The 26434-nt window shown below is 47.7% G+C and overlaps 1 protein-coding gene across 4 annotated transcripts in view; it reads right to left on the bottom strand.

The window, feature by feature from the left end:
* FLVCR2 (FLVCR choline and putative heme transporter 2) overlaps window positions 1-21375 on the bottom strand; it is a 40378-nt gene extending 19003 nt beyond the window's left edge. For 2 of the 4 annotated variants that reach the window (XR_010070706.1, XM_063332117.1), the window contains exons 1-4: window positions 20739-21375; window positions 6916-7057; window positions 5453-5593; window positions 597-664 (exon numbers count right to left, since the gene is read on the bottom strand). Coding sequence is in view for 1 of the 4 variants with exons in the window: in XM_063332117.1 (XP_063188187.1) it covers window positions 597-664; window positions 5453-5593; window positions 6916-7057; window positions 20739-21251 (864 nt within the window). In the remaining 3 variants the exon portion in view is untranslated. The other 2 variants (XR_010070707.1, XR_010070708.1) reach the window with 2 other exon arrangements.
* Window positions 21376-26434: the final 5059 nt, after the last annotated feature.

Genomic DNA, 26434 nt, shown 5'->3' on the forward strand with positions numbered 1-26434 from the left:
AGTGTCCTATTCTGGCCCATGAAGAAAAGTGGTTTGGCACTTCTCTCTCAGCCAGCCTAGAGAAAAAGGTGAACATTGGCCAGCGTGAACAGACACTCTCAGTGGAGTCAGCATAAACCCTATGGAGCTTGCTGCCCGGTGTTAGGATTTGGGCCAGACCGACCAGGAAGTATTGGGACCAGCTATAAGGCAGCACAGAAAGGAGCTCTCTGGCACGCAGCCCCAGCAGTAAGCTCTACAGTAGCTCAGCTACTGAAGCACCCCATCCTTCTGCCACCAGAGCACGAGTGCGGGCAGCCTCCTGGTACAGATGTCCCAGTAGAAATCACTGCCAGGAACAGGGTGGAGGCAATTGCTGGAAGAATTTCTCAGAATAAAATGCTCTCATTTAGGGTGTAAAAGGAGCTGTCTTCTCTAGAGTTCACCGGCTTTCGCACGGGGTGGGGTAAGAACTAAAGGAACGCCTGCCAGCCAGTCAACTTGTGCCAGAGCCAGCCAGAAGTACCGTAGCATTGCATTTCTCACAGACTCTACTTCGGCAGCCAGCACTGGACAACAGCAAGCATCAGAGGGCCACGAGAGTTGGATGCACTTACTGGGTAGTGATGGATCACCATGCGGTTCAGCAGAGTGGACAGGGCGTAGAAACAACCTGTATTCAGACCTGAGAGGGGGATAAAAATGCAGCACATTCAGAGCCTGCTACTCTCCTGCTGGGTAGTGAAAGGGTAGAAATGCAAAGAGAGAGATCTTTGGGAGCAGCGATCCACAACAAGGCTGCCAAGTCTCAGGAGAGCCAACCAGACTGGCTAGACAGAGGTTACTGAAAGAAATGCAGACCAAGGACAGCCAGATCTCAGTATGCAGGAGGAAGCATCCTGCAGTTTCAGGATGGTTCCTACCTTAGCAGCTAGAGGAAAGCCTGTGCACGTTTCTGGTACTGAAACGTCTTGCAAGTCCTGCATAGGGTCTCAACCCTCCCTTACAGCCAGACCCATCTTTAGCATTGGAGTTTTCTCCTCCCCCCAGCCAAGGTAATATACTAGAAAAGCACCTTCCTCATCATCACACCTTTAACAAGGAACTGGGATTCAATTAACACCAGTGCCATTGACCTATGTGGTTTCCTTCCAGAGAAGGGCCTGATAGCACTCTCCCTGCTGACAGCCAGTAACAAACATCCTCTCCAAGCCAAGAAACACCAGAAGGCAAGTAGGCACGGGGCCAATGGTGAGGCACAGACCGCACTTCCCCCAGGCACCTGGTGTGTGCGTCTGCATGGGAAAAGTCTTGCATTTTAAAAGATATCACTGAAGCCTGAAAAAAAACCCAACTGTGAAAGTAATTGTCTTTCTGAAAGGGAAGTTAGATTAACTGTTACAAGCATCAGCCACCTGGTGAAGGTTTCTCAGTATCACCCAAGGTGAGAATGGAAACGGTTGGGGTGATACTGGTCAAGCCCCATTCAGACACTCTGCTCCAGCTTACGTGCAACTCTGGTTGAGTTAAATGCCTTCCCAAAGGGCACAAAACCCAAAAGCGTTGCTTACAGCAAACAAGAACATCCACATGGGCGCTAGACCAGCAGTACTGCAACGGCTACACTCTCACCTTGGGCGATACTGAGAAACCTTCCCCCAGGTGGATGAGGTCTGTAACAGTCAGTGCAACTTTCTTCTCAGAAAGTCATTTACATTTGCTGTTAGTTTCTCTTCAAGGCTTCAGTGATCCCGATGGGGGGAGGGATGGGGACACAGATTTCACCGCTGCAGTTCACACATCTATAGGCTCCATAAGGAGGCATGGGTTTCAAAACTCTGGCACAGATGCTTGAAATCCTGACAGAACAGATACGTGTCAAGTTCCCACTTCCTACTTTTCCTCTTTCGGCCTCAGCTAAATGCAGAAACATCGCAATACATGATACGGAAGTGCAGTCTATCAGGCAGAGCTTTGACAAAGGGAACAAAACCCTGAGGTCCCCTAACCCTGAAGTCCTCCAGCTCCCCTGACCCTGAAGCACTTAGCAATCCTGCACCTAGCCCTGTCCTCCACTGGGACATCAGATAGCCATTGCTCTCCACAGCTCATGAAGCACTCTGAGAAGCCACAAGATTGTCAGCTGGAGGGGACATCACACTTCTTTCACATGCCGTCTCTGACAACATCAAGTGTATCTTCATGGCACAGAGAACAGATGAAGAATCTTATGCAAGTGATCCCAAATAAGCCAATTGCCTGTGCCAACGCTCCCTGCTCCAAACGCATGTGTCGGGAGTACAGGAGAGGCTAGTAAGCTGTGTGACATGCTCTTTAGGCAGGAGGAATCCACCCAGTCCTTTCCAAGAGTTACTCAGAGAGGCTGGAAACTCCTTCAGGGCCAGCAGGCAGGGAGGGGGGAAGAACAATTGGAGGTTCCACAGCAAGGAGGCGCCCTCCAGCCTTGAAAGCCGGCTCTTTGCAACACTTCGCTATGGCAAAAACATCCCACAAGAGCCTAATTCAGCTTTATCTTATCTCCACCTCTGGAGCACCCTGCTCACTGGGAGACACCACAAACTGCAGTGCCAGGACACGGGAGCATGGCAGATCAGCACCGTCCCTCTACCCACTACTGCTTCACTTCAAAGCTGGGCATAAACATAGACCAGTCATTTGTGTACCTCTAATTCTCGCCCAGCCAAGGGGACAGCAGCCTTTTGGGGACAGCCAGACGCTGCTCTGGTAGTTGATGCTGTCAGTACGCCAGCTTCACAGCAGCTCTATGATACATGCTATTTCCAAGAGAGAGAAGGGCCCCTGCTCCCAAGCTGGGCAGAAAGCAATGTAGAGTTGGCAGCAACACTTGGCACCAGAGTCAGGCAAAATATTCTAAGAATTAAGACAATGTGCTGAATTTGCATTTGTGAGGGCTGGCAAAAGTTGTAGGCATTTCACATGTCTCGGTTGCTCCGTGAAGTTTCTCTGTGAGTTACAGCTGTTTGAATGCTCAGAAAACAGGCAAGGGTTGTTTCCAATGGGCCAGTGCCCATTTGCCCATGCAGATGAGGAAAACCAGAACTAGTAGCTGGGAGCAGGACATCTGAAGGTCCAGTCCCACCTGATTCATTAGCTAGTTGCCGTGGTTTGCTTGTAATGTGCTGTAGATGAACATTTTTGAGACATCACGGTGCCTCCTCTATTTTACAGAGGCTAGAAAGGGGAAGTTTATTGCCTACGGCTCCAAAAGGAACTTCCTCCAAAGAGGAAGTTTATTGCCTACAGCCTTAGACTAGAACCCAAGACTTCTACAGCTAAGCAGCCTATTGCCTATATGCCAGGCTATTGGTCTCTCTTCATGCTCATTATCCTCCAGGATAACGGCTCCTTATGCAGATCTCACTGCCCTGTATCCTCCTCACTGCCCCTTCACCTTTTCAAATGCTGATTCTCTGGGGCTGTCTCATCACTCCCACTTTACCAGCCTTTCCCACCCTGTTCCCGCCTACTGCCTCCCACTAGCAACATGCTCTCCAGCGCAAAGCCCAACCCAATAAATTCAGAGTTCCTTAATGCCCACACCATGCTATGCCTCAGCTTTACAGAAACAACGTCAGCAGCCTTTGGGAAAAGGCTGTCTGAGGGTTTTCCTGAAAAACAGTTCACTAGCACTAGCATAGCCACAGTGCCACCAATGTTTCCAGCACTGTAAGTCTTACCACAGGAGAGGAGTTGGCAGCTGCTGGTAACACCAAGACCTTAGACGTCTGCAGACCTGTTCTGACCTGGCATAGGAGGCCTAAGGGCCCTCATTCTTTCTACAGCCAGGGGAGATGAACAAGGAGCAGGTTTCCCTTTCTCCCCCCTGACAGTCACTATGCTAATACAAAACCTAAGAGAGGATGCAGGTATGTGCTAGCTAGGTAGGATGACTCAGTTGCACTCATATTGCTGCAGATGTCTTAAATCTTGGGCAACATAAAACTTTTGACTTGACTAGGAAAAACTACCCCCTTTTTAAAGCCAGACTAGTTAAAAAAAAAAAGTTTCACTGTATAGTTCCCTCTCTGAGTAACAGTCACCATCTCAAGTCAAGCCGGAGATTGACGTGAGGCTGACGCACAGAATAAATGCACAGACCATCAGAAAGACAGACTGAATTGTGAGCCACTGAACAGCCTTTCCACGCTGTTTGTGACTGCCAGAAGGGAATTTTCCCAGGAAGGTCAGATTCTAAACCTGCTCTTCGTACTGAGATCCCTCCTCTCTCCTTTAGGACTTGCTTATGCCTATTAGAACAAATGATTTCCCCTTTCTTTTCCCTGAAGGGTAAGTGCAAACTGAGCAGATGACACAATCCAACTTTTAGACACAGTCTGCCTGGCAGTTTTTTCTATCTCCACTTTCTGAGAGGACATCGTGTACTATGAAAAAAAAAAAAAAGAACAAACCACCAAACCAATCCAGCAGCTGCAATGCAAACCAGCAGAGCTTAAGGGTGATCTGAGAGGGGAATTTCTAGAACACCACTGCACTGAAAAAAGAGAAGATATTTCAACAACTCCAAAGACCATTAGCACCCTCAGCAGGTACAAAACCACCATCTCACTCTCTCCAACCTGGCTACTCATCCACCAGGTCCTTTAGGTAGAACTGCTGGCAGAACTTGCAGCACTACTTAACTTTCCCCCTGAGGAGCTTCCACAGCAAGCTGGTAGGAAGCGAGGACCAAACTCCCTGCAGACTAGCTGGCTACAGTACATCCTATTATGTAGCCAGGCATAGACCACAATGGCCTTTCTGCTAAAGGGAAAAACACTTTTCCATATGACAATTCAGCATCAGGAACAGATTCAACACATCACACTACCCTCAGAGAAACAGACCAAGACTGCTGAAGAGAGGCAAGTAGCAAACCCAGTGTGCAAGGACAGATGGCAAAAGAAAAAGTCCTCCAATCTTTCCTTCCATTTGCTTCATGGGGACTGCCAAGGAAGCTGATGCAGTTCGCACATCTGCGTGCTCCACATGACCTCCACTAGGATGCCTGGCAGCAGTACCCTTGCCTTGGGAAATGACTTTCACTCAGTGCTGTGACTTGCACTCAGACACAGCTCCATATTATTTCTTGGGTAAGCACTTAGATTAGTTCATTGCAAGTAACTAACTGACTAGAAAAAAAAAAGATAACAGGATAAGGAAATCCCCTGAACAGAAAACAGTCAAAGACTAGGAGAACAGTAGTGGGGGCACACTGTCCTCTGTGTGCTTGCCTCGCTTTTGTTCTTCCCTAGGCATTTGCTTGTAACTGCTGCTGGAGCTAGAAGGACTCCTGGTCTGTGGCAGCACAGCTAGCCCTATGCTCCCCTAAAACAACTCAGGCCAGTTACTGTCCCAGCACAGCACGAAGAGGGAGGGAGAAGCTAAATATGTCTAGCAGTGAAAACTGCAAAGAAGAAAGGCCAGACCTTACCGTAAGTGACCATGAGCAGCAAAAAGTTGGCATTGCGGAGCAGACGGAGGATTGATTGCACGTAGGAATACTCCTCTGGTGGTCTTGATTGGATCAAGGCTTGAGCTCGGCTTGGAGGGTGCAGGGGCTTCTCCTTGAAGACTGAAACCAAACACAAAGTACACCTGTTTGTGATGGTGCAATCAGGGAGCCTGAGCACACACTGTGAGTAGAGCCATTTAAGGGACAGCAGAGGGACTATCTAAAACCAAGTGTACAAAACACACCATTGTCCTCAAGCTTTGATCTCCATTCATGAGCTTATCCAGGAACAGGGAAGAACAGGGTCTCTCCAACATAACTCCTGTGACTGGGGAAACACTTATCTTCAATTAGCTTTTTGCGTAGGCAGTGTCTGGCAGCAACACAAGAGTTCTCAGGAACATGGAAAAGTATTTCTCTTTAGCAGAAAGGCCATCGTGGTCTATGCCTGGCTAATACTGCCTTTGTCTCCAGGATGATGGCCTGCCAGCTGCAGAAGTGTTGCGTGCAGTTACAAATGCAGAAGTAGAATGGGAAAAGCCAGCTGGCAAAGGTGGCCCGGTGCCCTGCAGTGCCCAGTGCCTGGGGAGCAATGACCTATCCCAGGTTTTATTTCAGCCCTGGCATTTCTCAGGCTGCCCAAGCCATCTGCTGTCCCTAACTAGCGTTAAAGTAGCATCCAGAAACCCAGGTCACAGGCGATAATGCTGTATTGTGCGCTAGACAGGCATTTTTGTACCTTATCTATTCCCTACCCCAGACTGTTTAAAGTGTACCTCTGATTCAACCACCTGAACAGACAACATGAATAAGCTGGCAAGAGGAGCCTATTAAAAAAAATTACATGGAGTTCAGCAGACAAGCTCTGCTCCCCAGTGAACATGACAATCTTTCATGCTAAAGATCTGTCTTGTGCTTCACACGTTAAGCAGAGGAATTGCACCTCTGGTGTCCTGCTACTGCCCTTAATGCTTCCTTCTCTCCACTCATAACTGGTTACTTTTTTACTACTCGGAACAATTTGTTCCTGTGATGACATATAACCTGCCTCTTTCTCCCCACCCTTAAGAGGCAGTCAGGTCTGAGACATAACCCAAGGCCCAGCACCCTGTCTGCAGGCAAGATGACTGTGAACCTTGGAAGATTTCTGTTGACTTTTAAAGGACTTACTCATGCCAGGGTTTTATTACGCAGGCAATCAAAGGATGAAATGAACAGTTTGGCAGGCTCACTCACAACCTCTTGCCCTCCCTTCCAGATGTGCTGTTCACCAACGGCTTGAAGCAGCAAGATACGGTATTGCATGACCCTGTGAGCTGCATGCTAGGACACATCCCCAGATGACCTCCCCAGCCCACTTCCTAGCACGCAGGCCCCCCCCCACACACAGGCTGATCTTCTCAGTCCTACCTGGTTTCGTGTGCCTGCTCCCATCTCCTTACCTATGACAACCAGGATGAACAGGGCTGTTGCCACGCCTGCAGTCATGAAGAACATGATGCTGATGTGGTAGGCCAGCTTCTCCACATCCTCCACATTGGGAACCAGAACTGGAGGGACCAAAAAGCCCACAGCGATCCCGAGCTGAGCAGGAGAGAGAGGGGACATACAGAGGTGTGACATGGAACCACAACACTACCACCACCCCACAGCTCAGCCCCCTGATGCCCAGTAAGGGCTCAGCTGAGCCTAATCCAATTTCACAACCAAGGTGAAAATCTTCTTTACCATCCAACCAAGAGATAAAAGCCAGCTACCCATTGCAATTAGGCCGTAAGAGAGGTCCCCCCCCCACTGCACTTACAACTGTCAGGATATTCAAGGCAAGGTTCTACAACAAAATCAAACAGAATCAATACCTGCCTCCATTGAAATGGAGGTCTTGCTTCCCCTGTCCTCCCCCATGCCTGTGAGTTCCTGTCCACACACACCCCTCCTTATCTTGCACCTACTCTGGTGCTGGCCTAATCACCTGGTAATCCAGTTTTGCTCATTAAAAATGTCAGAAAACAAGACCATCAAAACCCACCACAATTCTTTGCTGGTCCAATGAGTTGAACCAAGTTATTTTCCAGCCAGACAAGCACAAGGGTACAGGCAGAAACCTCCCACTCCTAATCTGGCTCAGACACTTTATGATGGTGTTTCCTAATGAGCCGCCTCCCAAGACAAGGCTCACCCTATGACCACAAGGAGAACCTGAAAAACATAAAGGTTGAGAGTGAAGGAGGTGCTACGGTACATATCCTAAACACTGAGGTTGTGTGATGGGCTTGGCAACTGCTGCTGGATAAAATGCTTGGCTCCAAAGGGCTGCAAGAAGAAACCTCTGCAGCTCTGGCCTATACTGTGCCAAGAGTCTCACACGTCCAGCTGAGGAGGTCCTGCAGTAGCAACACACTTTAGTGAGGACATTATGGCTTTTAATTCCACAGCTATTTCTCCAGGACAGCGACAAGGAGCTGCAGCAGCACAGGCTTTGCCACAGTGATAAGCGGGACTGACAGTGGCACAGACCTTCAGTGCCGCCCTCAAATGGGAGGGAGAAGAAACAGCCGCATTGGTGCTTAGGAGTACACTTTTCATGAAGTGGGTGCCAAAATGCACTCAGCACATTTGTGAGTATTCTAAATGCAAGAGGAGTCTACTTTTTTCCCCTGCTTTGTGTTTCACTGTTTGTGGCTGTGTTTCAATCACAGTTTGGTTCCCAAGCACTGTTTATTTACCTGTTCCCCCAGCCCTTCCCAGAACTTGCCCGCTCAGACATCAGAAAGAGCCATGCTCAAGCTCAGCCCTTGGTTGCTCTCAAGGCTCTGCACACTCACCCCTGTTTAGGGCAAAAGCAATTTTTTTGTTTAGCAATGCCCTCATTTTTGCTATTTCCCGATTTAAGCCTACGTTTGCTGCTGTGGACAGTGACAAGGCACACACAAGAGCCTCCAACAGATGGAAGGACTGAGAAGGCACCCAAGAAAGAGACATGCCAGTTGCCACTCTCATCTTTGCTTGAAACAAGGTATTTCCAATGTCTTTTGCAGGCTGTACCATTTGCCTGGACATAGGAAAGCGCTAACAGTACCACAGTGCTGAGACAATATAGACTAGCAGCATTAAAAAAAAAATCCCACCCACCATTATTCATGCTACCCCAATACAGCCTCTATAGAGCCACTGCCCTCATCACACTAAGAGAGGAGGTAGGAGCACGCAAAACATGGAAATGAGGATACAGTCAAATTAAGCCCACTGCATTTACCATTTCCTTATAGGAAACATTAGATCAATAGCAATCAATTAGCACCACGATGACCCCTTGTCCCAGGATAATGGGCTGGAGAGGATACTGCTTATGCCTCACCGATGACTGAACAGCAGCAAGACCACACCACTAGCCAACTGCTGCCATACAGAAGGATTCTGCAGTGCTTGATGTCTTCATAGTCCCTGGGAAGGGTCTATCACTCTATAGGTTTGGAAAGCAAAGACTAAGAAAGGGGAAGACTATGCTGCCCATAAAGCACATCCAAGCATGTCAGCATACAGAACAGAACGACCCAGGAGCCCTGTAATCCAGGCACAAGCTCAGACACGTTGCCTGGGCTGCCTTCTAGCAAAAACTCCTTGTGCTTTCTGCATGCTTCCTCTGTCATCTCTCTTTTGGAACACTCACTCACTGACCAGGATCAAGATCACAGAATAAAATTACATTTCAAGTGCCGTATCTGGTAGTTGGGATAAAAATCAGCTTGTGACATCCAGACCCAGAAAACTCTCCACAAACTCCCTCCTCCTCCATCTAGCTAGTGGATTTTTGAGACAAGAAGAATGCTTATGTTTCAAACAGAGCTATCTGCTAGACTCCCGACACCCTATTTAGCTTACAAACAAGTACCTTTCAACCATGTCTGGCTAAACTTCTCCTGCATCAAACAGCGCCCTTCACTGGGACCTCGAATAGCCTGGGTCAGGCAGGATCAGCAACAGGCGTCTGTGCTGAGTTCATTGCTGGTGCTGGGACATCGCAGGCAGCCAGTGGGAAGAGTCACCAAAAGATTACAGATGTGCCTCACTGGTTCAGGGCACTGTCGGGAACGAGAATATTTGGGTGTCTGTTAAATGCACTGAAGATAGACACAAGTTGTGCTGTCCCAGACAGCAAGTCAAGGACTGAAAGAGCTTAAGAGGAAACTTAAGAGACCATTAGGAAGGTTAAACCTTCCTAGCACCCACACATCACAGGCAGCTTCTCACGCAGGACTAAACTTGCCAGAGCTCTGCTTTGTTCAGACATGGCCTACCCCCAGCATCTCGTCACAGTCAGCCAAGTCCGCGCTCCTCCCCTGCACTGCCTGCCGGCACCAGAGACTCACTGCCTGCCGGCGAGCACAGTGATCAGCTGCCTTAGAGGCTTCAAGCTCTGATCTTCATTAAGTTGCACGCCTCTCCCTTCTCTGCACAAGGGAAACAAGCCTGCAGCTGCACAGAAAAGGCAACGGCAATGAACAGATGCTCACAGAGATCACTCCCAGAGGGCAGAAACCCACTTGTCTCTGCTGCACGTTTATTTTGCCCTGCTTGTGGCCAAAGTGCAGGCCTGTGGCTCCAGAGTGCCCGCTCAGCCCAGGACACAGCCACACTGGGCTTCACTCCTATCTCCCTAGCATTCCCAAAGGTTCAAGCTTTGAGGAAAAGACACTCAACTTTTCTTCTTTCCATTCAAGGGAAGACTCCTAGCAGCTCTTACGTATCAGGTCTCACATGTGCCCCTACACCCTTTACTAAATAAGGTCTATAAACACCTTCCTGGAAATTGCTCCTTTGCCTTATCACCGCTTCATTCTTGGAAGAACTGGGATGGATTCCTATGGTAGGTGTTTCTTGTCTTCCTGCTCTCTGCAATCACATGCTGGTCCCATGAGCTGCCGAGCTGCAGCAAAACAAGAGCGGAAAGGAGAAGAGATCCATGCTTTATTATGGCCTCCAACTTAAGTTTCTCCAGGACTACAGCCAAGATTCACTCTTTCCAGATCTCCCTCTAGCTCCTCCTTCCTGAAAAAGGATCTGATGTATCTAGCAGAGAAGGTCTTGAAAATCTGTTTTGCAAATTGTTCAGAAATCCTTTACTGAGAAGTCCTACGGTCATTGCTTACCCAACAGAACACAGACTTAATCAGCTTTCTCGGATACTGCTATTGACTTTTCAAAAGACCTGAACAATTTTTCTAACTGTAAATGGTTCGAAAACCTCTCTTTTCACCTCCCAAGATAGGCACCACTTCTATCCAGTAGGAGTTTATTAAGCCTTTGCGAAGAACTAGGTGGTAGAAGGGAAAAAAAATCCCAGCAATAGGAGCTATACTTTATATTTCAGAGCAACTGATGATGTTAATCCTGTGAAAATGAGGATTGACTTCACTAAAACTGAAGATTTCCTGGAGGATACTCACAAACCCTGGATTATTCATACCGTTTTTAGCAACAAATACAAGCTCTCAGCAACACGATGAGTATTTTACTTTACCTTTCACAAAGAGATTTTTAGTCTGGTTCTCAGCAGGCCAGTGCCCACATCACCGTCAGCCCAACAGACAACACTGTAACCAGATAGCCAGACAATTTAAAGATGCCTTAGCAAGGGAAAAATAACTTTTCTCTCTTCTCCGCACCTCTCATGTCAGGGCTGGGAAAAAAGCCATGGAAAAACAAGGTTGGTTCTGCAACAGTCTGTGATGCCCTCCTTACAGAGACCATCAGTCATTAGGGTTCACAGTGCAGTCCCCTTGCACCAGCATACAAATTACCATCTCCAACCTTTGTACAGGCAGAACGCTCTCCAAGACCTATATAGATAGGCTCTAGTTCCCAAAATTCAGCACATCATTCAGCATCCCCACACCCAAAACACACAACACTGTCCTGATATCCAAGAATCTCTCCTCAGGAACCAGGCATTTTATTTTAAGAAGTCTTTGGGGTAGTTTTTAAACAGAATACCAGGGAAGTCAACAACTACAGCACAGTGCACTGTTTAAATTACATTCTTTAAAGGCTAATAAAGGATAGAAGGAATGTATTTCCTACCTGAATTTTGTCGAGGACCAGTCCCAACAACATCATCACATTCACCATTCAAGCATATACAAGAACAGGCAACAAAACCAAGAGCAAGTGGCTAATAAGATGGTATAAAACTATCCAAAGTCTTGAAATGGAAAATGGAATGTCTAATTTAAGTTTAGCTGTTCGTATACTAAGAGTCTGCAGAAGGAAGATAATCAGTGTGGTATCAGCATAAAAATTGTAAGTGAACGATCGATGGAGGAGTGGGTCTCCACCTTAAAGAAAACTGAGAGTCAGCAACAGGAATACAGAAGACCTATAAAATTCCATAAGTAAGCACAAATATTGACAGAGGAGACCACCAAACCCAGAAGGTCAATTAAAGTGTTAAAAGATAGAAAGAGACAGATGCTGCAAAGGCAGAAAAAAATACAACAGTGAGAAATTTCGACAATGCCCTTGCAGGCTAAATAAGTGTCATGACAGGGATAATGCAGAGACTGCATTTTTGGATTCCATAAATACGCTTTTCCAAGGAAAACCTATAAGAGGCAGCACAATTTGTGATTTAGACCTAGAGCAGCACAGTGTGACCACAATCAATATTACAGAACAGCTCTGCCCTGCACTCAAATGCAGCTTCCTTGCAGCAGTGACCAAAAAAAAAGAAAAAAAAAAAACCAACCCACCCTCCAAAGCACTATGGCAATATTTAACTCACAAGAGGGAGCTGCCTAAAAGGGAAGACGCTTGTTAAAAGGAAATTAAAAAGAAAAGCCAAAGAAATAAAAATGTTTTTAAGTGGCATTTAGACTGTAAAGACACTGCATTAGAGGCTTGGTGTCAGCCTAGAGAATACTAGCAAAAGACTTTAGAACAGAATAAAGGAACCACAGTTAAGTAAAAAATAAAAAAAATTAAAAAAACCCACACAATGCCCCACCAAAAAAAAAAAACCCAACCACCACCCAACTCAAAACCTGGACATTACTCTTTCAAGCAAAGAAAAAAAAAGACAGCAAGCTGGACCTAGCTAAAGTAAAACCATAATTAGGCCACAAAAGGCTGGGGAACAACTTTACAAACTAAGTCAAAACTCTTCAAACACAGCAAAATCAGGAAGCCTGCCAGAAACTCTGTAGGGCCAGAAGATTATCACTGTGGAAGGAGAACATTCGAGAAAGAGGGAGAAGTAAATGAAGTCTTGCACCAGCATTCACGGCATGGTATTTATGGGAGGTTTCCACATCAACAGAACCTCTTCACATGGCAAAAATCTGAAGCGTTATCAGTGGAAGATCATAATCAATTTATTTCAACTAATTTCTTCCACAAGGCATCAGGAACAGATGGCATTCATCCAGTTCAAAAGAACAAGTCAACAGAAAACCCACACTACTCGCACACAAACACACCGAACTGCCAACTCCGCTTTGTTACCAAATGCTCAAATCAGGAATGGAGGAAAAGAAAAGTGATATGAATTTTTAAGAGGCCCAGCACAGGCAGGAGTCCCCAGAAACCCCAGGGCCAGCTGCCCGCCAGTTTGGCCAAATGGGCAAAACCTATAGCAATCACAATATTGACGTTTACACATTGATAAACACCAATACAACAGGCTTTTCTTACACTATGATTTCAAGACAATCTCAGCAAGTTCCCAAGCCAAGACTTCGGAGAGTTAGAAGGATACACTCCTTTTTTACTGTCTTTCCCTTAGCACTTGTCACTGACTGGCCTGGGGCTGCCTGGCAAATTTGGACTGACCTAGGCCAGATGCTCCTCTGTTCTGATGCATTGTACCTTTCCAAAGAAAAGGCTTGGGGGGGAATAAAAATAAAAACAAGGACTTCACCTGCTCTCAGCGAAGAGAGCTCATTTTGTTTGTCGACATGCCATTGGAGTTACTTTACCTTTCCACTCCCAAAAGAGTTACTTTTAACAGGGCCCACAGTCATTTGGCCCTGGGAATGAATCTTTCACACACACACCACCGCCACCCCAGATCAGCTTGGAGAACAGAAATAGGATAATCTAGCTATCCGCTGTAGACCTCTCTTTAAGGAATGTTTGTGAAACTCTATCAGATAAATTCAATGCTTTAAAGCATGAATAAAACCAACACTTCACCTATGCCAAAGGTGAAGCCCTTGTGGAAGCCCTACTCTGAGCCACCCACACAGTACCGCTGTCAGAAGCCTTCTGAGGGTCACACCAACCCGATTCCCTCCAGGGCCACCCCTCCATTTCTAATGGACCCTCCTCCACTGCCTCCAAAAGCAGGGGAGCAGGAAAGAGTGGTGTAACTGCTGGGGAGATGCAGTACCAGTCTTGAACCGTTTGCTTACAATGCACAGCACTACCTCTAATCCTCAACATACACACCAACCAAGGAAGGCGGAGATGAGGAATGCTCTAGAAAACCAGAGAGACTACCATGCTTTGGAAGAAAGTTACTGATATTTCAATTGTTCTAACAAGTCAGTCCTGCTGTACACACTGACTTATTATCTGACAGATACATTTAAGCCTGTAGAACTTCACATTTTCCAGATGTTCTTCTCCAGACACAATAGTAGAAATGGGTTTGGGGGTTTGTTTGGGTTTTTTTTTTTTTAATTATACTTGATTCTAATTCAAATGGCTTCAGATACCGAGAGCTCAGAAACAAATCTTTTGACATTCCCCAAATGAACGATGAGAACTGACCTGCCAATATTATTATCGGGGAAGCCAAGGTTCTTGGTGAAAAGTCAACAAAGCAAGGCTGCACACTACAGCTGCTGTTCTTCTAGAAACCTCCATCTCAGATAACCACCACAACAGGTTGTCTCTCCAGAAATCTTACAGACAAGACACACAAGCCAAGTACAGCAGCATCCATGCTGTTCAGTAATAGATGAGACTAGATCAGGATTCCACATAGCCCACACTAGCTGCCCTGTAGCGTAAACCAGTGCAAAGATGCAGAATGTAACTGGTAGTGGCAGAAGGGCACACCTGACAGGTGGGAGGAGGGGGAAGTTGCACAGTTTGCTGGATCTGAACAATGTGCCTCTTGTTGCAGTAGGAAAGCCCTTACGAAGGGGAACAGAAGGCCTCTCCTTCTCGCTACGTTGCTGTTACGTGTATGAGAGAGGGGAACTTTGAACCATGCTCAGTACATACAAGACCGATGCCAGATGCCCCTCTGACAGTTCTGCCACCATAATTAACCTGGATCTCCACTGACCCAGGGAACACCTTTGAGGAGGTACCTATTCCATAGCCCTGGGCAACACAGCCTCTTCCTCTACTCTTGTCTGCATGTCAAAGCTCTGCCCTGCAGTGCTCCCTCCTTTTCTAACTACAGGTGCCTCCCACGCTATACCCATGACATTTCACAGGAGCAGCTAAACTTTCTGACCTACAATTCACATATCGCAATCTGCAGAGAGCAGACAGCCACCCCCTCCTCATGCCCTGTGACTCCTACTGCGCATCCGCTTCCCAATCTTTTGCTACCGACACAAGTCCCAGCTGCCTTTCCATACAAGGGGCTACAGCAGAATTGAACATACCCAACTGAAGAGCTGTGTAAAGCAGAAACTGCCAGTTCCTACCCAGTATACTTTTGTGTGGGTTGCTGTCCAGAATATGCTTCTTCCATACCACTGACCACAAAACCAAAAGAGCCTGTTGAAATCCGGATAGTCAAGAAATCGACATGCATAAATGTTTGCAAACCACAGGTCAGTCACCTCTCTTTCTTTAAGAAGCAGGAAAGACCCAAGTTGTGAAAGGAAAAATTGTAATCCAGGCCTCGTGACAAGATAAGATAGGACTTGGGCTCTTTTTTACTCTCCCACTGACGTAGCAGATAATGTTTTGTTTGTTTTTTTTTTTTTTTCAAATGGCACTTACACAACTAAAGGTCTTCCGGAAGCAAAGCAAACTCCCTTCCTCATCAAGCTTCTGCTTCTGTGGCATCATCTCATGCTGTTTAATATGATGCAATGCCGTATGATGAAGACTACTTCTCTGTGCAAGTCACTCAGGGCCTCTCAGTCTTGAATGCACCTTCCCCCAGTTTAATGGGAAAGAAACACAATGCAGCAAAACAGCAGCAGCAGACAAGAGAGTGTAAAGCAGAAGAGAGGTTTCATCTCTGACAGCTACCTCAGCTGCTGCTGGAATCCTCAGTCAAGATATAATACTTTGGTCAAGGACCTAACATAGCCAGCCCCGGGGAATCCTGCAGGGCAAGTGCTGAGGGTGCCATAGGGCAGCCGCTCCCAGCAAAAACACTGCATTCATTTAAACTTTTATGCAGCTTCCACAGAACATAACCCAAAAGCCAACTGCTTCTGTGAGGGAGAAGGGGGAGCTGCCCTTGGTGTATGGCTGAGAAGGGAGCATCAGTTGAAATGGGTAGAAAAAAGTTAATTTCAGGCTCCAGTGTCTGTTTATAGAAACTTAGGCATTCCTGGGAAAGCCACGTTGCTATTTGGTCAGCACGCCCTCCCACACTGAGCCACATCCAGGATCTCGGAGAGCTGACCACATAGCACTCCTTGTGATCCAAGTGCTCTGATCCACCCTGCCCTTCTTTACAAGGAGAAAAAGGAGCCAGGGTCTGAGAATTTCAACCATTAACTGGCGCCACTACCAGCTCCTCTTGGTTCCTTGCTAAAATCTTCTCTATTCTAATAGCTAAAACCCTGGGAGATACAGGGCCAAGCTACAGAGGGATGCGAGTCAGACTACCACCTGCCCCTATTTCTAACTGGGATCAAATCTCATCTGAAGAGATGGGGAGCCTCCAGAAGGGACAGAACAGCCAAAGAGATCTAGAAGTCCACTCGAAGACAGGAATTCCACAGGACCTGAAGGGTGAAAGGTACAGGACAGAGTTAGCAGTGAGGTATCAAACAGCAGCACATGCTCAGCACAAATAGCACTGCAGGCTCACCAGCACCAAAGCCATTCAGGTGTTGCAGGCTCAATTATTCGGCAACACCCACCCATTACCTCATGCAGACTGTTTCCCCAGGTTCAGAACAAGAGAAAAAGATCCACCAGGAGAGAGAGAGAGCATTTCCCTGAATGTCATTCACAGCTTATCATTCAGTTTGTCCACTTCAAAAGCCATCACTCAGCAGTCTGCAGATAGCACCTAAAAGCTCTGCCTCAGGCCGTTTCTGTTTCCGAAGCCCAAAATCTCTGAAGTCACATGCCAGCTGCATCAGAACAAGGACAGACCCCACCTGAAGATCAGTAAGGTGCTGCATCATTTTTCCCCAGAGGCAGAGATTGATATGAAGCTAAACTCTTCTTTCCTCCCAAACCATGTCAACACCTTTTATCAACCCCTGCTAAAAAATGAAGAGGCAAAATTACAGCAGAAAGATCGCCTAAGACGCCTGCATCCTTACTCCCCAGCTGCTTGTTTCTCTTTGTCAGAATGACAGAAGCCACGAACAAGGTCTATTTCAAACAAACAAACAAAAAAATAACAATACCTGTGGCAAAACAATACAAAGTCACAAACATAAATGTTCTTTCATTGCCCCTGTGGAACACAGCTGTACACTTCCCTGTCTGCTGCCCACGTTCCTCGCCCTTCAGGTGACAACAGGGAGACACAGCAGTAAGAGATACGCCTAAAACCAACATGCCTGAAGAAGCGTGGCCCATGCACAGCAGTCCAGCATGTGCTATGGCAGCTGAAGCAGAGAGCTGGGCCTGGACACCAAAAATCTGAAAAAGACACGAGAATTGAACTCATTACCTAAAGATCCCCACCGCTGTGTTAGTTTTGTCATGCCACAGTACCGTGTTTCTTCATCCCCAAAAGACGTGGGAGCAAGTATGTTAAAGGAAGGGGCAAGGCCTGCTGCTCCAGCAAGCACATGCTCCTGCAGGTGCTAGTATCTCAGGAGAGCAACTCCTCCCGCTGCAATCCTGTCACCAGAGAGAATGAAGGGACAGTCTCCCTCTGACACAGAAGACAGAAGCCCGTTTGCTGCAACCTGTCAGGTCCGAACCATGGCCCCAGACAGGGAACTGGCTGATGGATCAATAACACCACAACGGAAGCAGCATGGACTTACGCAGACCACTCTCTCCCACCCACCTCTTGTGCATGGAACTTCACGTAGATGTCCAGCACCAAGATGTCCAGCACCTCCACGAATAGCACTGCTGACGACCTAGCAGGCATGCTACTTCTGACGGCTGTACTCCGGAAGCGTGTTAGAGAAATTCCTACCAATATTCAAACACATCTGTGAACTTTCCAAAACACTTCTGCTTCCGTCCAGAACTTCAGCCTGAGGAAATGTCCCCACATAGATTTTTCCCTAGTCTTTCAAGCAATGAGATGTTACTAATATTTTAATGACACTAATATTTTAATGCCGAAGTATCCAACATGCAAGTAAACCCCATTCTACACCTCCCCATACATGCACTTGCAGGGACAAGGAGCAAAAAAATGGAAAAACCCATGCATCTCCCTGTTAAAATGGGGAAAAGTAAAATGTCATGAAAACCAGCAGTGGGTAAACAAGGGAATGTGAGTGCCTCCTCCACAGGTGTCCACATTCTTCTTTTCTGGAAGCTGTCCAGCATTGATTCAAGAGTGCTCAATCTAACCCTTCTTTGCACTTCAGATACCACAACCAACACATGGCCAGAAACAAGTGAGAAGAACCTGACACTCTACTTAGGTGGTTTTGTTTTTTTTTTTGTTTGTTTGTTTGTTTTTGTTGTTGTTTTGTTTTTTTAAAAGGTGTTTAATACCCAGTTTGACTGATTCAATGATTTACTGCTCAGGGCTAACTTTGAACCTGAAGGTTACCATCACCCAGCAAGCAGCAGTGGTGTGTCCTGAGCAGACATCACCCTGGCAGACCTAGAGGAACCAGCAGGCAAGGGTCTCCTCAGGACAGCACTGCTCAAGTGCTGCCTAAGGTCAAGAGGGTAGGAGCAGAAAGAAGGCAGGTGTATCAAACAAAGCAGCGGTGGCACTGCCCCGATCCTCCATGTAGCTGACTGCAATCGCTGTCAGAGAGGGACATCGGTGCTTGGCACGTGATAATAATAATCATGATTATAACTCGTGACAGAGTTTTCCACCTTGAGGATCTGTAACTAGGCGACATGGCAAGGAAAGGAAAACCATACAGTTGTAGAGGAATGAGCGTAAGGACTAATTTGCCATACTGGCATACTGCAATTACAAACCCACTGTATTATACCCTTTGCTAACGCTCCCTAAAACACAGTCTTTAACTGCAGAGTCAGGAAAAAAGGATGCCTCTATTTCTTACCCCTGCCCCACGTCACCGCTAACAAAATAGCTACTTTTCATTCACTGCGATTATGCATCTCAGGACCCACAACTAAGAGAATGAAATTAAGGGAATGAGTAGGCCGTGCCTGTGGAGCACACCCTGTCTTTAGTTGTTGACATTTCTGATTTCTCCAGTTCTCTAAAAGGGAAGCCTGGGCTTACAAAGAAAGGCCTATGTACTGAACTGAGGTCTCATTGACATGTCAGTTCAAGCCTCAGAGCAGTGTCGAACACCAAAAGCATAGCCAAAATTTGCTTTTCGCAACTGTTAGACTAACCTGCTCCTTTTAGGACGATGAGGATACCATACACGTATATAGCACAGGCTGAAACCCTCATTGTTTGGATTTCTTATGCACACTGTTGAGTAACTCCACCTGAATAATTAAAAAAAAAAAAAGTCTGACAGCAAAATGTTCTGTTACTTATTTACCCCAAAGTAGCAGAGTGTTCGTGCCAAGTTAAATGCCTTCCACTCTAAAGATTCATTTAAAACACATAAAAAAGCAGCCCACTAGCTTGGGTGATAAGAGGAAAGCTAAGATTCACAAAGAGAAAGATAAGTATGTTTTCTCTTTCCAAAAGATGTAAGCCAGAATGTCCTTAATTCCCTAGCACTCTTCCACAAACACCATCTCCAAGCATTCACCTTTTCTTGCCTCAGCAGTATTTAAATAATTACAGAAACCCAGGAATGTGGGGAAAGGAGACCTCAAACCCACTGCACACAAAGTTATCTGTGAGGAAAACCGTGCTTAAGAAACTATCTATCTGAACTGCAAACCACTCAAGTCCGAATAGCACCCACAGGCTGAACTAAAGACAGCCCAGGGCAGGGCGCAGCCATGTGTCGGGCAGTATATTGGGTCTCAAAGTAGAGGGGCAGAGGTCCAGCCTAACAGCTAATGCCAGGTTCTACTTCCCTCTTCTTCACATCGGCTTTGCAGAGCCAGACTCACTTCGCTCACGCCACGTTGCATCAGTATTGGTCTGTCTATCTGCTTCGTGCAACAAGGATGAGTGGGTGTTCCCGTGCAAGGGTCAAGAAGCTATTTCCCTCATCCTTTCAAAGCTGTGGAAAAATTTGTCTCCTCTGAGCACTAGCTGGGCTACAAGTAAAGGCCGTCACAGCTTGAGCAAGTGCGGGTCGCTGGCCTCCCTGACCCGCCTTGATACGAGAGTGCTTGGGGACCTTACCTCGCCCTAGAACGATGGAAGGTTTGCTTCTTTTCAAAGCAACTGCCTGTGGAAACTCTGTACCTACTTTTAAGAGGTATGAAAGTGCTGAAGTCCTTTTCCTCCAGGGCCCTGTGACAAGTACTCTTTCCAGCAGACAGTTAATCGCCTTTGTCCCATCTCGTTGTCAGCAGGAGGATATTGCAGTGTCAAGTCCAGATGCAACTGCAGATCTGAGGTTTGCAGGACACTGTGCCTAAAGCGCGTTTCTCAGCACCACAACACCACCTCCAGCCCATCCACGGGGCTACTGAATCATCCCCCTGGACTAGAGGTTCGCAGACAGAGTAGGAGGCCACTGGAGAAGACCCTGAGTCCAAACATGGCGCAAAGCCAGAATCATACCCAACCCCCAGGCTGCCCCCAGCTTTGTAGACTTAGCTCCCACCTGCTTCTGCCACCACCATCAGCTCACAGCTTGACCCCAGCTGTGTCCCTCCAGGTACCAGCTGCATTTCCCTGCAGGATTTTCGTGTAAGCACCTCTTATCTTTGCTCCTGCCCTCCAGGCCCCGTGCATCTCTTCCCTCTCCCTAGTTTGCTGCTCTCCTCCCTTAGCGCTCCCAGTTTACGGCCAGGCTGGCGAAGGCTTGCCCAGTGTGCCCAGCCAGCCGGGGAACAGCCGCCCCGTTACCTGGTTCCCGAAGACAGCAATGGAGCAGGCGGTGGACACCTCGTGGGAGCCGAACCAGACGGAGGCGATGTGCGAGGGCATGCCCAGGATGAAGACCTGGGCCAGGGAGCAGATGACCTGCCCCAGGACGGTGACGGGGAAGAGATGCGGCTTCAGGCTGCCCAGCTTCACCCAAGCGCCCAGGGCGTTGAGGGCCGAGCCGGCCAGGGCGATGAGGCGCAGGCCCCTCTTGTCCAGCAGCCAGGCGACGGGGAAGAGCAGGGGGATGTAGGTGAGCATGTAGCTCATGGACAGCCAGTCGATAGCGAAGGCGCTCACGCCGTAGAAGCGCAGGAAGACATTGTTGATGCTGCTGTACTGGATCCACTGGAAGGCGTTGCACAGGGAGTAGCTGCTGAAGAGCAGCACCACGACCCAGCGACGCCGGGACAAACGCACCTCGGCGGTGCCGGCAGCGGCCTCCCCCGCCGCCGCCGCCAGCCCCGCCGCCCCGCCGGGCTCCTGCTGCACCATGCCGGCAGCACAGGCCACCCGCCTCGCCTCGGCTGGGCTCGGCTCCCCGCCGGTACCCACCTGGCCGGGAAACCCTGCCCGGCCGCCCCCGCCGAGCTCACTGGCTGCCGCCGTGCGGGGAGGCCCGGCCCGGCCCCCCCCCACCCCGCCCTCCGCCCCGCCCCGCCCCGCCGCGGGGGCGGGCAGGGCGTCTGGCTGCCCCGGGGCGGGGAGCAGTGGGAGGGGGGCGGGGGGGACACAACCAGCGGGGCACCGGCGGAGCGGTAGGCCTGGCGGGGGCCCTGCGGCGGCGGAGGGGCCGCCCCCCCCCCCCCCCCACTCCGCCCCGTCCCCTGCGCGGGGCCGCCGCCGCCGCCCCGCCGCTCGCAGGCCCCGCCGAGCGGCCGCCCCGCGGTGAATCAGGCCCGGTGCGGGAGAGACCTGCGGGACACGGAGTGACCCAGCGCTGTGCCCTGGGGGGGGGGCTGTGTGTCCGTGGGCAGTGGCCGACCCAGCCAGAGATGAACAGGGGTTGGGGGTTTCATTAGGCTTGGCGTCCGATGTGTGGTTTGGGTTTTGGTTTTTTTCATGACATGGCGCACTACAAAGTGAAAACATCCAGTGGAGTCAAAATTAAAACATCTCCGTGATGCGACTGAAGCAAAAGAGCCAAAAGTGGTGTTTGTTTTTCATCCTCCTGGGGAACTCGCAGTTAATGAGTCAGCGTTATTTAGCAACGTGCCACTCTTGACAGATTCCTGCCTGGAGACGGCTTGTGATCTACAGTTCATTTAATTAACGTCGTGTTATCTGAACTGTACAAACATTACTCAGCGCGAGCTTCAGAATGTGGACTTGGTTGCATGCTGGTGTTGCTCAGCTCTCTTCCAGCTTTAAACACACAGCTCAAAGTTCACTTGGAAAAGTGGGACCAGTGACCTGTCTTTAGGATGTTGTATTCCCGAAACAAAGACTGGGGTCAGAGAATGAAGAAGTGAAGTTCCTCTGGCTTGTATTTACTTTGTGGAATGCTGTCAGAGGTTACTGACACTGTCTTCTGACTGCTGCCGGGAGCAAATGCTCTCGCTTTGGTGAGACTCACGAAATGACGCTCAGCTTTGGTGCCTTTGTGTTTGTATTTCCCATGCAAGCAAAAAAAAAAAAAAAAAAAAAAAAAAAAACTAGAACCCTAGGCAAATGTCACCTTAAGTGGTTCTTGCTCCTCACAGAGCTTGCTTCTTGAGTTTCCTACTCCCAGCAGAGTGTCCAGGAGCACAGCTGGAGACAGGTGAAGCCGGTGCAGCCTTCCCTATGTGCTCTGCTGAAATCACCGCAGAGCAGAGCTGCAAACCTCCCTGCTCTCCCCGGCATCAGCCCACAGCTTTGCCAGCGAACCTCTGGCCTCACCTGGGATGCTCCTTACGATGGTACAACTTAACCATAACGTAGTCCTTTTACATAATAAACGAGAAAGGCAAATTCAGAAGCAAGAGCCAGAAAAGAGGGTCCTCCTCACCATTTGTTACTTGGTTAGGCACCCAAAGTTACTCTAAGCTCCGTACTGAGACAACAGAAAGGACAGAAGAATTTGTTCTAAGCAATTTGTGATTTAAATGTATCAGGAATGCAATGAGTGTGAATAGCACTGCAGAGCGCAGAGGTGAAATGAAGCAGGAAGTCATGGTCCAACAGCTCCTTAGTCTGAGGACTAAGGATATAATACTATATAGGATATATATATATATAAAAGGATATAACTGAGCATATAACAGTAGAGTATACAGAAAATTAACTTTTAGGATCATCAGATTTGAAAAAGTCTTTACAAAATTCTCCACAAAATCAAAGTTACCCAGAGGTAATCACTATCATTTACTGAAGAGCAATCGAAACGCTAAGATCAAGAGAAAAAAAAAGGCAAATTTTTAGCATGGCAAACTGGGCTTGCTAGAGGAGCGTCATTAATAATCCCGAAAGCAGAGCGAGGAGCAAAATTTCCAGATAGTAAAACGTTATTTAAGTTACTCAAGACTAATTTAAATATGTCACCTACATGTTGTATTTAGGTCTGTATGACTTTAGAACTGTAGCTTTAGCTATCTGTAGCTGAAAGTGTTATCACAGCCCCTGGCATCTTTAATTTGTAAACTCAGAGAGATGCAGGGTAACCCAGTTAGGTACTGTATGGCAGTCTGCTGCAGTCAAAGGTCTCTGGGCAGCAGAGAGGAAGATACCAGTGACTAACAGGGACTGAACGTGGGTTTCAGGCTTAGGTCACAGAAAAAGAAAAAGCAGAAAGAGTATAAAGGAAAAAATAAAGAGTTGAGGAAAGCATGTCATACATTTGTAAAACACTGAAAACAGTTACATTTCTCTACATGTGACTAAAAATTGAGCACACACACAGAAAAATATTTAGATATATGGGAGAGGAATAAGAAACACACGCTGGGTCCTTTGCCTCCTGCCAGCCCTACTCCAAACTGGAGTCAGAAACAGTCTGTTGTCTTGAGTTGTGTTTTAGTCCCACCTTCAGCTCCTAAATTTCTCTCAAAACCCCTCAGTTTTACCCATCACCAACAAAAAGTCCGTAGCAAGCCAGAGCCTGCCAAGCAAGGAGCAGTTTGTTCGCACTCAACCAGTGTCTTAATCCAATCGGAAAAGTCCAACAGTAAATCAAGAATGACTAAAACACAGACCCTGCTGAAAATAACAGCTGAAAGCAGACGGATGAAAGCATTGCCCAGCCTCTGATGATTGCAGCCTGTCAAGCGAACACGAGCCAGTCAGGGAAGCAACCTTGGCTCCCCCAAAGCCGATTTAGTCAAGTATTTTTCATACCTATAGGCCCACGCTTCCCAGAACTCCTCTCCTCAGATTTCAGGGCTGTTTTGTTTTGTTTCTGGCTCTGTGAACTATCCAATCACCCCTTTATATTGTTTGCCAATTTCTGGACCAAAATAAAACTCCTGTGCTTTGCATTTCTTCCTCTCTCCATTGCCGCATCTGTTTCTACTCAGATGAGCCTCTTTCCCTCCTTGAAGCAACACAGCAGCTGCTTTTGGATTTCCCTCATCAGAGCATCTTTATATAAAAATTTCTTAGCCATGAAAAATTATTTATATTTCAGGACAACCCCTTGAAGTAGATTTTAAAGCTTGAATGAAATCTCCTTTACATAGAGATTGACACAAGTGCTAAAAAGGTTACAGGATCCTGCAGCCGTAAGTATCTGTGAAGGTTGGAAGGCACTAAACCAGAGGCAGAAGCAGGGCCCAAATTAAATGTAACGGTACAGGCCGTCAGGTAGAGCCTAACGTCTCTGGCTTCCCCACTGATCTCAAGAAATCCAACTTCTGACATATCTTGGCATATATCTTGGCATATACTCTGTCTTTAAGACCTATGAGAACATGCAATTCCTTTATGTTCTGTAAGGACTGAAGAACATGTCTTGGAACAAGCTTGGTTTTCTTAAAGCCCACCCAAAAAACACAGAAACCCTAGGGATGATGCTGGCAATGACAGCCCAGCTTTATGATTTCTAGTGAATGGCAACAGGCCTCAATGTCAAGCAAGGCCCTAACAAACGGGTGGTGAAAATTGGCTTGGAAGGTGCAGAAGGCACATTAGAAAATTATTGTGAAAAGAAGAATTCCTTGATGGCCTTTTCTCTCCTACACTGGATCAGAGATCCAAGGAATAGGTGGGACAAAAGATGAAGGTTGCCAGGGAAAAGCAGGTACTCAGGGATCTACTGCACCTTGCAGCCATGCAGTTCCTGCAGAGACTTCAGAGGATGCTTAGGCTCCCTTTAAATGGGAAGTATCTAAGCCCACGGGATCACAGGATGTCCCTTGCTCCCGAACTCACAGCATTGTGATTTGTGCCTCTAAATCTCATCCTTGCACTTAGAAGACCTAGCTAATGCAGCTCTTAGGTGGCTCTATCACATTTTCACTGACAAGATTAAGGTCCAGAAAAGTTGTCAGAAGGTCTCTCAGTCTATCCCACCCAACCTTTCACCACAGACATTGCGGAGAAGATTACAAGATCTTTGTTGGTGGAGGGAAGATGTTTTCTATTGGGTTCAACATGCAAACTGCTTTAGTGGAGGTCTTCAGAAGGCAGATAGTCATATCATTAGACCAAGACTCGAATAACTGGCAGAACCACTCACTTTTTCTGGGTCACAGCTGGATGCAATGCACAGCTGGAGACAGACCGTGCAGGGCAAGGGCTGCCGTTGGACAAAGGCAGCGGTGTTCCCCTATAGCGCAGGGAAGGCTGCGAGCCCTCTGCTGGCACCTGCGGCTTTCTACACCGCAGGGGCCACCAGAAAGCAGGACCCAGCGTACAGCTTATAAATGCAGTGGGTTAGTTTATTACTGTAGGTTAGGTACACAATTATTTTGATACCTTAAACCCTTATGAATCTTTCCCATTGCAGTTCCTGTGTAAAGATCTGGGGACACATCCAGTGGTGGACAGCTATGTTTATAACAGTGCCGCATGCAGGCTCTGCAGCACTCAAAACTGCAAAAATTACCTTCCTCTACACAAAACGTGAAGGCTTAGTTGCACAATCTAAAATCTCATCCAGAGAATACTGCAGACGTCAGAACCACCAAAGCTGTGCAGGGGATAACTTTGAGCACCAAACCCATCCTCTTCAAAGTTTAAGGCCTTTCAAAAGCATAACTTAAGGAAGGAAAATGGCGTTTTGCTCCCCTTCAGCATGCCTCATCTGTAGTTCTCAAACTTCACTGGGGATGCATCACCTACATCTATTTTACAGGGGAAACGGGGGCACAAAGAGTTAAGGTGCCAGGGGCAGGGCTGGTGTTCCCCACCGCCAGTCTGACACCTTCCAACCTTGGCTGCAAGGGCTTGCCCAACAGCAGCTAGAACTACCGCCTCTTTACAGATCAAATATCCCTGTCCAAAGCCTGGCTTTAACGTAGCAATGGCTTTAATTTAATTTAACCTGTCCAGTTCAGGTGTGATGTTTGTATGGATGAATCATATAGGTCTGAACTTCAAAGAGCACATGGGAGGGCACGGCTGAAGTGCTAATATTCTCAGCTGCCTTCTTGCAGCGTAAGGGCGTAAAGGAGCGCACAGCATGGAAGAGCACTTGCACCCGTGGTACCTCAGATGTGCCGGTTGTTGGTTAGTGCACAACCCTCGAGGCTCAGGGCGGT

The sequence above is a fragment of the Chroicocephalus ridibundus genome, chromosome 4 (assembly GCF_963924245.1).
Source record: "Chroicocephalus ridibundus chromosome 4, bChrRid1.1, whole genome shotgun sequence".
Lineage (NCBI taxonomy): Eukaryota > Metazoa > Chordata > Aves > Charadriiformes > Laridae > Chroicocephalus > Chroicocephalus ridibundus.